At 46.9% G+C, this 14,822-nt stretch overlaps 1 protein-coding gene across 2 annotated transcripts in view; it reads left to right on the top strand.

Annotated features, from left to right (window-relative positions):
• LARP1B (La ribonucleoprotein 1B) overlaps window positions 1-14,512 on the top strand; it is a 38,339-nt gene extending 23,827 nt beyond the window's left edge. For both annotated transcript variants that reach the window (XM_061552315.1, XM_061552316.1), the window contains exons 13-19: window positions 408-631; window positions 2,263-2,369; window positions 2,790-2,950; window positions 3,535-3,679; window positions 4,365-4,474; window positions 5,455-5,582; window positions 6,381-14,512. In XM_061552315.1, the coding sequence (XP_061408299.1) occupies window positions 408-631; window positions 2,263-2,369; window positions 2,790-2,950; window positions 3,535-3,679; window positions 4,365-4,474; window positions 5,455-5,582; window positions 6,381-6,620 (1,115 nt within the window). In that variant the 3' untranslated portion in view covers window positions 6,621-14,512. The remainder of the gene's footprint in view (window positions 1-407; window positions 632-2,262; window positions 2,370-2,789; window positions 2,951-3,534; window positions 3,680-4,364; window positions 4,475-5,454; window positions 5,583-6,380) is intronic.
• Window positions 14,513-14,822: the final 310 nt, after the last annotated feature.

The following is a 14,822-nucleotide window of genomic DNA, read 5'->3' as shown; positions in this document are numbered from 1 at the left end:
CTTGAGAATCGGCTTTTATCATGGCTCGCTGCTTGGATTCAAACTCTGGATCTTAACAGTATCCGCCAAGTGCTCTGACCTTTGAGCTACCCAAGCTCCCTCAAAACTTGCAATTCTTGAAGGGTCGATGGTGGCGAGAGGGACCAAATTCTAATGCGGCCGTCTGTAGTTGTAGGATTGTCAGACTTCTATCACATTTGAGTTCTAATTTTGTTGTTGTGACCAAGTGCGTCATTGGCTCACCATGCCCTCTCGCAATCAGCTTCCATTCCCTCTCCACCACTGGATAAATGCCACGGCTTCGAACCCAGGATCCTCGGCGGTGTCGTCTTGTTGCTCTGACCCCTGAGCTACCCCAGCCATCCCAGGCTCTGCCTTCAAACTCTTGCTGTTTGTGAATTCGACAGTGGCTGTTGGCGGGACAGACGAGTTGGCGAACCGGCTGTTCGGCTCGCCGGATCCTCCGGCGTCATGCCTTGCGCGCTCGCTCCCGGCGGCCGTACCCGAGGCGGCGCTGTGCCCGCGCACGCCGCGCACACCCCGCACGCCGCGCACGCCACGCCTGCGCGACCCAACGCGCACCCCGCGCTTCTACCCGGTCATCAAGGAGGGCCGCGGCATTGACAACCAGGTGTGCGCCAAAAATGATACGCACTTCAAGACATACGTGGACAAACCTGACCATAGAGAGATGCGAGCCAATTAAGAACCCAGAGTTCCTTTTGCACTTATATGGCCGTCTGGAACGCTCTGCCTTCTGATATTAGGAAGCCACTGGAGAAATGCACTTTTAGATCTATTTTGAAAACATTTATTTAGAACTGCTTTTGTGTTTTATTTGTTATCCTTCCCCATACCTCCAATTAGTATGGTTGGCTATGTACGTGTGAGAAAAGTTCTACATACATAAATGTGTAAACAAGTGTGTATGTGTATGTACACCTACGTAAGTACAGGGAGATGAGCTTTATTTCTGGCCATGTAAAAACTCCGGTTAACTCGGTCTGACTGATGATGAGCCCCCAGATGGTTGAAACCTCTACGGAGTTTTCTTGATTAAATAAATGCTGCTGCATAACATTCATCCAGGGAAAGAAAACTGAATCATTTGTGGAATGCAGGACATTAAAATGTTACATGGCAGGACTGTGATAGATTTTTTGGTGAATTGAGGTATCTTTATCCATCAGTGAATTGATCAAGGATGATGATGAAGTATATATGGAAAATAACAGGTATTTTAAACGTGGTCTAGAAATTCAAAGTCACTCCCGTTTTGAGCATCAGCAGTCACATGTGGCGTATTTACAGCTTCTGGACGGCGGGAGGTAATCTCCAGGACCCATCAGTAAATCTTTCTGGCAGCTGCAGTGTCAGGATTTATGCCGCGGCCACTGCCGCAGCTCGTATAAACGCTTGCATGCAATAAAAGCTGTCTCTCAAATTCGCTAGCCAGCAACGATTTGATTGTTTATTGGGGCGCATTGCCCTCCGCATTCAACCGTGCGTAAACCTCGGGTACGTCGCTCTCTGTAGGTAAGGACTTGACAAACCCTCATAAAGCAATGTGTTGACTTTCTACTCAAGAGTGCAGCGTGTGGTGCTGCTCTTGGGTTCTGTGGTCTGCTCTTAAGATGGCAAGAAACCATGTGTTTTCCCTGGGTTTGGAAAACTGAGAATAATGTCAAATCGGCTGCCTTGGAACATGAATCAGCTCAGGAAATTAGCAGCTGCTATTCTCTTAACAGACACACACGCACCTAGACTGTGTCTCCTGCTGCCCGCCAAGAGTTTTGAATGTAACTTAAATATTATGGTTTTAGTTCTAGCTAAATGTGGTGAAGTTATGGCACCACTGCCAAAGTGGCACATCTGATCTTAACTTTAATTTGTCATTTTCCCATTGGTGACGTTTCAGTAATGCTTGTGCCTGATAGCCTCTTGACGCACGGGGCTTAGGTATGTGTAACTTGGAGGTCTTTGTCATCCTTTGGTGGATGAAGGGCTCCTAATGCCGCTTTGATCATTGGGGTTGGTGAAGGCGGGTGGCCCGAAACCATTTCAGATGCCACTCGCCACCTTTGCTAGCCGTAACCGGGAATCAATCTCGCCGTGTGTTAACCACTGCGGTACCACTTCCCCCTCGGTTTGAGCGCATGTATCTCCGTGACAGAGGTACTTGACTTAACGTCGCTCAACGATTTAACCCGGCCTTGCATCGACAGTCAACTCATAGCATGCGGCTCTTGTGTCCAATCCCAGACACCCCGCAAGCAGAAGACGCGACACAGCAGCAACCCCCCGCTGGAGAGCCACGTGGGCTGGGTCCTGGACTCGCGCGAGCACCGGCCGCGTACCTCCTCCGTCAGGTGAGCCCACCAGGCCCCCGCACCCCCCAGCCAATCCGGCCATCGTCATCATGAGACAGTCACAGCAGCAGCTAATAACAGCACTCTTAAGCACATTGTATTCACGCCATTCTTACAGCACAAGGCTATTGCGAAAGTGCTGTGCTTCGCCGTCAGCCAATAGGGTGCGACGTTGCTGCAGTCTTACCCGGTTAAGTAATTAGTATGTCACCTTAGACCGTGACACTGGCGCACACATGTAACACTTTTTTTTTTAGAATGACATGGAGGAGAATTATAGTGTCCACCGTGAAGCAGGCGTATTTATGGTTAATGCATCCAGGCTTGGACCGCGAACCTCTGCGAAAAGAGCTGCGAGCGCGTCACCGCACGCCATCCGCAGGTCCCTTATAACAGAGACCGCTTGCCCCTCGTTGACAGCTCGAGCGCCAGCTTCCAGTCGGAGACGCCGTCGGTGGCCGGGAGCTACGGCTGCACGCCACAGTCGCTGCCCAAGTTCCAGCACCCGTCGCACCAGATGCTGAAGGAGAACGGCTTCACACAGCAGGTCTACCACAAGTACCACCGCAAGTGTCTGAGCGGTGAGCCGGCCCCGACGTAACTCGCAATGACAGAACAATTATCGGGGTGTCCCTTCCAACGTGTAGTTGGGGCAAGGGCCAGGCGCCACCTTGGTGTGTTCAGCATCACGCCCAGCTACCCGTTGCCTACCTCCTGTGTTGATGTTTACACATCACATAAGATACCCATTTCTCCATGCGTTGACCGAGTGGAGGCCAAAAACCAGTTCGGATACCACTTGTCGCTGATGATATTTATGGCTGGGAATCGAACCCAGTGCACTGACGACTGCATCACTACTCCCCTCATGCACACACACACACGTGCACAAACACAACAGTTGGGACTGCCCTTCAGAGAGAACCTTTCCTAATCATTGTGGCTTATCTTGATATTGGGGCTCCATTTAGTGGCGATGGTGATGATGGTTGTTGTTTGTGCTCACTTATGATTATTCCTAGCACTGTAATGGTGGCAATGGGTGGTGATGGTCACACATGGCAATTCCTGGCATCACCAATGATGATGGTGGTGGTGGTGGTGGGGATGCAATGAGAAGTCTGTGCTCATGATGTCACTCTGATCATACCCATCGTCTGTACAGAGCGGAAGCGTCTGGGCGTGGGCCAGTCGCAGGAGATGAACACGCTCTTCCGCTTCTGGTCGTTCTTCCTGCGCGACCACTTCAACCGCCGCATGTACGACGAGTTCAAGCGGCTCGCTCTGGAGGACGGCGCCGAGGGCTACCGGTACGTCCGTCACGTGATCGCACACCTTGATAAATGTAAATGCTTTTTTTATCTCGCAACTTTGTGTTCAAAGTTTTTAGTTATTACCCCCTCGTGTGCTGACTACACTTCTTTGTACTAAAAAGGGCCATTGATTGCAAACTTCTTATCATGCAGCGTGAACAATAGATAGATTGATACCCCATTAAAAAGATTGCAAAATTATGAACTACATTTGAATTCAAAGCTTTCACCTGATAGATTCCCGTGTTGTAGGTATGTGTGATGAACTTATTTTGCACCGTACGTAGCCAGCCGTACTAATTTGAGGTGCGGGTATAATCTTAGAGGCTCATTAGATTCAGTGTAAGGTATCTTATAAATCGATCACCCTGCACAAGTTGCTTTGTCATACTTGAACGACGCTTGTTATTACATCCCATAATACCTGGGGGTTGTTGGAGCCATAATAGCATAATTGATGTGTGTTTAGCAGTTGTGGACTGTAATAAACGCTGCCATTCACCATGATGTTGAAAGAATCGGACATTTTAAAATGCCTCCCCCGAATTGTGACAATTTATGAGTTTCCTTGGGGGTATGAATCGTTTTATTACTGTGATCGTATCAGAACAGGCCCCCCCTACTTCTAGCCACCCACCACTAACCCCTCTGACTGCCACCTGCTCTATCCCTGGCTCCCTAGCTATGGGCTGGAGTGCCTCTTCAGGTTCTACAGCTACGGGCTGGAGAAGAGGTACAGACTCGACATCTTCAAGGACTTCCAGGAGGAGACCATCCGCGACTACGAAGCCGGTGCGCTGCGCTCGCTCCCTTCCCGTGCATATGCTTGTGTGTGTGTGTGTGTAACAGTAGGGGAGTGGGAATGCAGCGGTTAGCACGCTGCGCTACGAACTCGACGACCCGAGTTCGATTCCCGCTCGTAGCCAGCACCATTGACGATTTTCTAAACCGGCGCTAGAACTCCCCAAGGTCGACTCAGCCTTAAATGAGTACCTGGTGAGATGTTTAAAAACATCACCACGGTGGAGACAAAAGGCGGACAGGCTTGATTTTGGTCACCCACCCCGTTGTGCCTGTGCCGGCCTTCATCGATGCTCGCTTAACAGCACTTGCCCCAAAAGTTTGTTGAAGGCTATATGGTGGGGGGGGGGGGGTCTTTGTTAGTGTGTAATAGTGGGGGGCCTTAATCTGCCTGCTTCTCCGATATGGAAAACTCTCAATAGGATGGAATTGTTATATTCTTAGGTTTTTTCGGTTAAGTCACGTAAGTAAAACATCAAAATAAAAAATCTCCGTCATCAGGTGGGACCGTCACAGCCGAATTAGCTGCATCAAGTGAAGCAATGATTCAAGATGTAATCCCTTATAAGCAAGATGTAATCCCTTATAAGCAAGTTATAAGGGATTACATCTTGAATCATTGCTTCACTTGATGCAGCTAATTCGGCTGTGACGGTCCCACCTGATGACGGAGATTTTTTATTTTGATGTTTTACTTACGTGACTTAACCGAAAAAACCTAAGAATATGAATCTTTGCAGTCACGAAAGCTTCAAATCTAGGATGGAATTGGCCAAACATCTCTCAATGTTGTTAAATAGTCTTGAAATTGATTGAGGCTTTCCTGGGTAAATACATTCATGTTAATGTTATTACTCCATTTCCTTAACTGTTTCCCACGTTTTGAGCGTTTTGAATAATATCGGTAAGTCTTTAGTGAATTATAAATGTATGCCGAATGTTAAACTCTTATGCGCGTGCCCGCTGGCCAGGTGAGCTGTACGGGCTGGAGAAGTTCTGGGCCTTCCTCAAGTACTCGCACCAGAAGAACGCCGACCTTGACCCCAAGTTGCAGGAGCACCTCAGCAAATTCAAGCGGCTCGAAGACTTCCGCGTGGACGTGAGTCTCGTCGCTCACGCGTGTGTGCGTGCGCGGGCCCCCTCACCCTTGTGTTTAAAGATGGTCACCGCATCGCGCATTTTCAGATGCGCTTCTGCGGCCATCCTGGTACGCTCTTTCTTCCGATATTCGGAAGCTACTGGAGGCTACGCACTTTTATGTCATCTACATTGAAAACTAATTTCTTTAGAACTGCTTTTTGTGTTTAGTTTGTTGTCATTCCCCCGCACCTCCGATTTGCACGGTTCGCTACGTGCGGTGTGAAAGAAGTTCAACATAAATACAAAAAAATATTCTTGTTAAGGGTCGACTTTCTCTTTTTATGGGCTCAGCCCTTTCCAAAATGTATTCAATGGCACATTTTCATTTTGTGAAGCTCTCCAAATTGAATAGTGTAAGCTGGGGCACAGGAGGAGAGTTTCATGTTTTCGTATCGGTACAGCTGCTCGTGCCAGTTTCTTATAGGACTTGACTAATTGTTTCCACTACGTGCGCGTGTGTTTGCATGTTACCAAGTATATATGTATGCACATCTGTGCGAACATCAGTGGCTTGTGATAAATTAACCGGTCCCGATCCTCCCCTTTGTTCACTCGATTTGAATTGAGTACCTGGTCCAACGCGTTCATATCAGCACTGGGGGGAGACAAAAGGCGACCGGCCATGGCTCTGGCCACACCACTGACCTCGTATTCGTCACCAACTACAATAGCGGCCCCTTAACAGCCCTTGCCCCCCAACAGTCTGTTTAAGCCCATGAGTGGGGTCTTTGTCTCTGTGTTTTGTGCACTTGTGTAGCCTCCGATGGGCGACCACGGTCAGGAAGGCGGCCGGCGCAGGCGCTACCCCTCAACCTCTTCCTCCTCCTCTCATCACGGTGGCCGTTCGGGCAGCCGGCACGATCAGAGGGATGCTGGGAAGGGGGCAACAGGTCATGCGTCACAGGTCAAAGCTCAGCAGCAACTGCAGCAGCAGCATGATGGAGCGGCGAGCAGCAGCAGCATGGCGGTGCCAACAAAGGTCCCGCAGCGAAAGTGAGCGTCGAAACGGCCGTTTAAGCCTCCACTCAACCACCGCTTCACACAAAGCTTTTCATCGTAGGGAGAAAAAAAAGACATGTTTAGTTAAAAATGAACCGAAGCGACGCCTGCTCCATTGATCCAAAATGACAGTCGCGTGATGTCCACTCGTTCTCACGAGAACCGGTCACAAGAAGTTCGGGAAAAGCAAACGGTCAAATTTTTATCATGGAAACTATTGATTACCCAGCGAATGCAAGTGTCTTCACACAAAATAGGTAAAGATGAAATGCTTTGCTTATTAGATTCCAACCTGGAAGGGTTTTACTTGATTGTGACAAGCTTTGCCGTTTTATTAAAATGACATGGCACGTTCACTAAACCAAAAGTCACATGTGCCGCTTGGGCAGCTTTAGAATGCAATGTTCGACAGACGACGTAGCTGCTTGATGGATAGAGGCTTTAGCCAATCGTGTGTGAATACGGTTTCTTGGAGGCATACCACAGCCAATCACAAGGGCCGTAATAAGTATTTGATACTACATGTAATGACACAACTGCATTTAACAGCATGTGGCTGTGAAGACTCTCTTGCGATTGGCTGCATGTTCTCTGTCGAAACATTGGCTTCTGTGTCGTATAGTTTAGGAAGCTGTAATTTTGGGGGCAAGCCCCATAACAAATCTTAGCAAGTGAGAGTAATGTTTTAACGCGCAATTTCAAGACTTGGGAGAATTTAACAGTTTACGCTTACCCTGGTTGCCCTGGTTACTAGTTTAGTACAGTTTTATGCAACACAGCAATGCTGAAATTAAGACTGAACACATTGTTTTACTTCTGAGAAGGATCAATTTTAAGTAAGTTATATATACGTATATACCCCCAATGCATCAGTTGAGATAATGGTAGCCCATAGGAGTTGCTTTTCATTTTATTACGCCTTCAGAAGTAGTTTAGCAATTTTCGCAGCAAATTTGCTTCATCGTCATTTTCATGATGTAGCTAAAGTCTGCAATGAGGTGGCCAGGAAAAGGGCACTCTGATTGATCAATCCACAGCCATTCTCACCACACCTCATCTCCAGCGTCACTGTCTTGCTTGTGAGTGGCGGCTGAAGCGGGGGGGGGCAGTTGTGGGGGAGTTCTTAACAACAAAAACACATCAGGAGCCAGCGCACGTTCCTGCAACCACGAACTCCGTGGAAAGTATTATCGATGGCACGGCGCTGGCAGGAGCTTGCGCGGGCACCAATTGGTACAACGCGCGTCATGGAATTCGTATGCTGCTTGCACCCCCATCCACCAATGTCTGCCACGGTGTGTCCAGTCTTTTAAACGCACGTGTCCAGTGTTCTCATTGTCCCGATATGGAGGGAGCGAGGCCCCCCGCAATGGAGTGAATGTTGTTTGACGCTAAGCGCTTGCATTCTTCTTTTGTCATGCGGCTTTCTGCAGAGTAGCAGACATTTTAGGGGAGCAGCAAGTTTATTTCATAGTTCTTGAGCCAGTCTAGGGCCTCTGGGGTGAGGTGGGTTGGTGTCTTGACCTCCTGAACAAGCGGGAGACACGTGAATTGAGGTGGTCTATTGTTTATATGCCTCCGTAGTCGGAGTGGGCTGCTTTTTAATCTCTCCCTTATGGAGGAGATAAGTGCAGCACTTGCATTAATTCTCCTGCAGAGCGTGCTGGTTAAATAAAGCCCCTTTAGCTCTAGTTGCTGTTGCCAAAATAACTAAAACAAAATGTGGTTTTGCAAAGTGTTAGTGTTATTTTTCCAGGTTTTACGGTATTTTTGCAGGTCAGCCCCAAAGATATTAGACACCTGTGAATTAATGTACCAATTTTGGACAGCTATTGTAAGTAGACCGTCGAACGGTGATGCTTTGTCTAGGAAAAAAAAAGTTGATTTTCATGTGGGGTTGGTGTGCTTGAATTTCAGCTGTAGTTTTAAATGGCATCAGCTGCTTAAACTTTTTCTAATTACTGTTTGGCTCTGAGGGGAAAATGAAAATACTCGTTAGAAAGGGCTCATGAAACAAAAATGCAAGCATGATGATGCGGTTTGTTCATCCCAACACTTGCACTACGGTCACATTTCAAAGCTTTTTTTTGTTGCGGTGAGAGGCTGCGACGGACAGAGAAGGGCCGTGCGATCCCGTGGCTTCTGAAAACTGAGGGTGGGGGGGGGGGGAAACCCCAAAAGCGATCGCGTCGAGTTGCCTTCAATCCGAGTGGTGCTGTGCGTCATTCCCGTTTACACTCGCGTCACCGACCGCTGTCGTTGGAGGCGGCCGGCGGCTCCCCATTAATTCACAACCACAAATTAAACCGCACCCCCCCGCACCCACCCCCCCACCCCCCGCGTTTGCTGCTTTCCCTCAATTGTTTTCCGAGTCGATTGGCTTTTGCTTCCCAGTTGCGTAGGGTTAAATTAAATACACCGCAGCATGTGCACAGACGATCGCGAAACTTCTCTTCCTCCCCCCGACTGCGTGGAAGTGTCTGTGTGTGTGATCTGTGTTGGCCTTGCTCAGACTTAGTTCAATCGCGTTGCGGTAAATTAAAACACAAACGAGCGTATCATTTTTTTATGTTAAATATTATTAGTTACCAAACTGGCAAGACAGTTATTCTGCATCAACAGTGCCTTTTATTCATCCTAAATGTTCCGTCGCCTCCTGCAAGCGCGCCAGACCGTTTTGAACGGGATCGGGTTTTTTCGGTGGGGCATCTGATTGCCAAGGCCCAGACACTTGTGGAAGCGTTGAGCACCGTACACAGTGTGGCGAGCACGTGTGTGCATCGCCGCTGTGTTAGCCGTACGAATCCTGGGTGTTGCCAAGTCACGGCTGACTTATTTCGAACATTGTAGGTTTATTGTTTGAGCACAGCTTTGTGTTGAATTTTTTAAAAAGTATACAAATTTCGAAAGTATTTTTTAAGTGTTTTAGTTGGTAGCATATGTAGCGTGGTCATTAGTTTTCATTTTCTGCCCTACATGGACATCGAACTTCTGGTGGGATTTATGCTGACTTTTTCTGTTGCCATTTGGTGCTTTCAAGTCACTGTGTATTGTGCTCAGAAGTGCAGGAAGGGGGATTGGTTGAGGATTTTATCTGCCGATGCCTTGGTGTCGGACTGGGAGCTGTCCTTTGTTCCACCGATGAAGCAACTTGGCTATGCTTGGTACATTTTGTTTTTTTTACCTCCGTTCATTATTTGTAACGGAAACATTCTATTCTAATTGTACATTCTCAAAAAAATTCAAAAAAGATATATATACGTACTGTAATTGATTAGCGTTTTATCAATAATGCTTTTTGACAATGTTGTATTATGTTAAGGCATACACGTAACCTTTAACTCGGCTTTTGCATGATTGTGTATGATTAAAACAAAGAAAGGTAGCCTGTTTATATATTATATATAATGTTTTAACAAAGGGAGCAGGAGGGATTTTGCTGAAAGTGTTTTTAATGTAGTGCTTTTATTGTGAGTCATGCAATTAATTAGACCTCGTCTCCGTAAACACCCCGCGTAGGGTTGTTCTCGCACAATGACCGCTCCGTGCGTCGCACAATGACCACTCTGAGAGTCGGAAGTTATCTCTTAGTGGTCGTGCATTCAGAGGGTTGCGAATCCCTTCCCCCTTGTCGAGACACTCGGCCACCGCTGAGTTTCGTCCGAGGTTTCTCCCCCTGCAATTCAACCACATTCTTAGTCAGTCCCACTTTGGCCATCCATCGGTGATTGCAACAAAAAATTCCGTTGAAATAAATTTTACTTTGAATTTTAAGTAGTTTGATGCCCGCTCTTGACAGTTTCATAGAGGCATATAGAGGCCCACGTATTTGACTGCACATCAGTTAAATGATGCCCGAGAAGGGATTAGTTGTCACTTACAAATAGTTTCAGGGATCATGTCGGGCTTCTGTCTGTAATTTGGATATGAAATTATTCAAAGTTCTTCACGCGGTGCCCTAGACGTCAGTATCTCCAACTATATACGTAATTCACAAATGTCCGTCTGTCATGCTCTATCTCCCACACAGTACGTTGTATGAAAAAAACTTAAATGTGTCTCCTGGCGAGGATAATTCTTCAAAATTGTCGCCTTTCACAATTCACATTTTGCTCCCGAAATAAAAAAATATTTCACATCCAATACGAACCAATTGGGAGCCAAAATCTTCCGGAAGAGCGACTCGTTTTATTGGTAGTTGTCTGGATGTTGGGTTCCCCATTGGCTTACATTTAAACGTATTTCGCATGACGTCATCGTCCCATTACACAACACCTTTTGGCTTCACCGCGGTGACGTTGATCCTGCAGGGCTGTAGGACGATGCGATGACGTCGTCGCGCTGTACACGGGATCCTTACCCGACGTGTGCGTGGGCAAAGAAGCGGTGAAGTTATATCCGGCATAAATGCGCGGGCAGTGCTACTTGCTTCGTAATCCATGAACGTTGTTTTTGTCTCAACAATATAAAACACAAACATGCATTATTTGCCACACCCGTCGTGGGGGTTGGATGGATATGTGCGTCAAGTTACGCATCGTGACAACAGCCGTCTCCCTGGTCATTGCCTAACAACTCCGCGTTGCTGCTGGTTTGATCACAGTGCAAGATTTAGTTTCATGCCGCCACCGCTCTGTCTTCCGATTTCTACCAAAGACGCAAAATGTTTTCTTCAAGCAGATGGCCACCGTTACTGACGTGTTGTCGGCTCTCCTTTTTAATTTGACACCTTTCTTCCCAGTAAACCTGGAACGTTGGGCCAACGTTGGTTCAGTGGTTACAACCAGATACCAACGTTGCTCCACCGTTGCACGTTTACTCGGCTGATGCATGACTTTAAGTTGCATTCCTCCATGGAGTGATTTAATGAGTGAATCGAAGTTCGATAGAGTTAATCGATAAATGGTTTAACGAGTTCATGCAAATATCTTCAAATTAATTAATATCAAAGTGTAACTGTCAATAAGCAGGTTGGGAAGGGCTCAGAGAAGGGAGTGTTTCATTTTAAATTGACGATCTGGGAAACATGTATAGTCACTTGGATGCATCTACATTCATAAAGTTGAATTTATCTTGATTTGAAGCTTTCGTAACTGCAGGAATCCATACTCTTTGTTTTTTTCGGTAAAGTCACGTAGGTAGAAAACAATAGATCGCGACGTTCCGATCGCAACACAAGCAACCGTCATCGGGTGAGACCAACACAGCAGGGGAAATGCTGACGAAGGAGAAAGAGCTGCTGCTGCTGCAACAACCTACCTTGTATAACCTCTTGTTGTAGCGTCAGCATTTCCCCTGCGGTGTTGGTCTCACCTGATGACGGTTGCTTGTGTTGCGATCGGAACATCGTGTTCTATTGTTTTCTACCTACGTGACTTTACCGAGAGAACCAAAGAGTATGGTTGAATTAATGTATGTAAGTATTTAATCAATCGAAGTATGTGCTGTTTTCGGAGTGCCCGGCAGATTGCATCTTGCTGGTGGAGTGTGGAGCTTCATAGCCTGCACGCTTCGGGGTTAAGTCTCGCCTAGAAACTAATGAGGTGGAAGGGGGCTGGGTTGGCAGTTGTATTGAACACAAGTGAAATTCACTGCTGCATCTGATCACAGCTGGTTTTAGAGTTAAGGGGGTGGTGGTAATGGGTGTGTTAATGGATGGCTAATGTTCATAGTTATCACTGTGCTGCAACCAGTTAGCACAGGAGTGGGTTAATGTTGTACAGGATTAACTGAGTGGTGACTCGGGTTGAATGAGTAGCCAATGACAAAAAAAAATCCTCTTCTCTGACCACTGGAGAGAAACTATATGTACATTGTTCACAGACACTTTTGTCCATTTATTTTTTCCCTGAGGGGTCGGGCCTGGTTTTGGGTGACACTGGAAGAGGTTCATGGACTGGGAGGGGGGGGTGACCTAATCTGGAGAGGTAGCCGTAGGGACAACAACACATTTCGGCCGCTCCTGGTTGGAGGTTGTTGGGTTTTTTCGCTGTCCGGTATCAACCGCTGCAGGGACTTCACGCTTAGCGTGCGACCACCTGCGTTTCTGTGTCGTTGTATCCGGCTGTACTCTTTCCTTTGCAGGTTTCAGTCTCCCTCCTTAAACTCGTTCCGTTCTCCTCTTCAACCTCACTCCTCCATCGCCCATTCTCTTTCTCTTCCCGCCCCTCCACTTCTTCCCATCCCTTCTGTAACCCCACAAAACCCTCTCTCGCGGTCACCCGTTCTTCAGCTCTTTCCGTCTAAATCATTCTTGCTTATCTCGTTTTTTTATACTATGTTCAACGCCTTGAACAAAAGGTACTCTAGAAATATAACAAGTAAAATGGAGTTGGCGCCTCTGATTGGCAGCAGCGCTGTTTTTCAGTGCAGCAGTGGTCTGTGTAACGGCTTCGCTTGTATCGTGACGCCACCATCCCAAGCCTGGAAACTCCCATCAATATTATCGCAACACCATTTGCTATTGACTGTTAACTCTGGAGTCGCAGGATAATTCTCAAAAAATTGATAATTATTGGCAATACTATGTTGCCCAATCAGAGGGGTTGCCCCCAGACAAGATGATACATTCTCGAAATGGTCACTGTTATATGTGGTTCTACGCAATCTGTAATGTGATCACCTGTATCGTCCAGCACTCGTGGGGAGGCGGGTGGATGTTTGTGAGACTGTTCTGAGGCTGGATGCGGTTTGCGACTTGCTTGCCCGTGCGGGTTTTTCGCATGGCGCTAACGGCGCGACGCGCTCCACTTGAATTCACTGCCATGTTCAGTTGGAGGATTTAAATGGCTTTTGTGCCCACGTTAGTTGTTGCAATTTGGGGCGCCGATTGCCCAATTTTGGAAACGTGCTCGTCCAACATGAAGCCATCCCATCTCTTTGCTTACCCCTCCTCAGTCTCTCCACCCCTCCTGAAATGCAAAGTGGGTTCACGTCCCGTTTCAATGGCATGTGGCTGAGCAGTGTTTGTGTGAGAATGTTCCATTTCATTTAGGGGAAGTTGGTGGGGGGAGGTGGCGTGCTTTGTGAAGCAAAAACAACTTGCATGGCTTATCCACTCCAGCCTCCACGAATACTCACACTGTGGCGTTTAGCTTCACGGTACATTGACACAACGGATTTTGAATGATATTCCGACATCACGCGTGCAGAATGGTCGCGTCTTCCGACGCATTTTTCAAACAACTCAGCAGTGGGACGATTAACGGGTGTAAACGTGTGTTCAGACACCAGCTTTTGTAGCTTCGATCAGTGCAACACTGCGTTTAACCACTGTGTTCCCGACAAGCGCCCACCCCGATTAATAACCCTCTAAAATCACCCAAACCCGTCACCGCTGCGGCCTCCTGGAACTAACCAATCACCGACGGTGCCCCTTGCCCCAGGTCACAGTACATGCAGGCTCCCACTGACTGATGTCCGTGAAGGGGTGGGGGGTGCGTAGGTTAGAGGGAGCGGAGCTCTCCATGTCGGCTTAGGTTCACTCTGAAGCAACAGAGCTTCCAATGGATGGTATTTGGCTGTTTCAGGCATGAAACGGGTTAAAGAAAATTTCATTAAAAAAAAAGTTTTGCATTGATCTTTGTTGTTTACTACTGCCATGCATTTGAAATATTAAATGAATTCTGCCGTTTACTCATCTCTATAAAGCGATGCTTTTCTTTTTCTGGATTGAGTGCTTTTTTTGGTGGGATAAATGGTTTCTCTTATGGAAATGTCACCTTTTGAAATGTGTAATATTCACAATTGTCTTTGTTCGTGTTACTATGTTTAGCCTGGCTCGCATAGGTGTGTGATCATGTTCAGTAGTTAAGTGATTTTTTTTTGGTAATTGTTTATATCCTTTTAAATGAGCATACAAAAAAATAATAAAAACAAACTCAGCGTGAACGTTTGACTTCTTGTTTTTCTAAAGGTTGATTTGCTTAAAAGCCTCTGCAACTCAGCACCTTGCATCTGATCCAAACTTAATTGCATCATTGCCCTCCTGGAGTCTAGTCAAGGGGGGTACCCCCCGATGGCAGCTTTCCCCTTGCATATTCGCTCTAAAATATGATTTTATATGTTTAATGAACTGAAGTTATCCAAGAGACTTGCATGATCAGAATATTATGCTGATTAACTTTACAACCATTTGCAGATGTTATACTGATGTTACACTAAAGGCGAAATTGGCAATTACATAACACTAATACAAATT

Source organism: Lethenteron reissneri, chromosome 16 (assembly GCF_015708825.2).
Source record: "Lethenteron reissneri isolate LAM-NWPU_2019-01 chromosome 16, ASM1570882v1, whole genome shotgun sequence".
In the NCBI taxonomy this organism is placed as follows: Eukaryota; Metazoa; Chordata; class Hyperoartia; order Petromyzontiformes; family Petromyzontidae; genus Lethenteron; species Lethenteron reissneri.
Note: the sequence above shows the minus strand (reverse complement) of the source record. Positions and strands in the feature narration are given on the sequence as shown.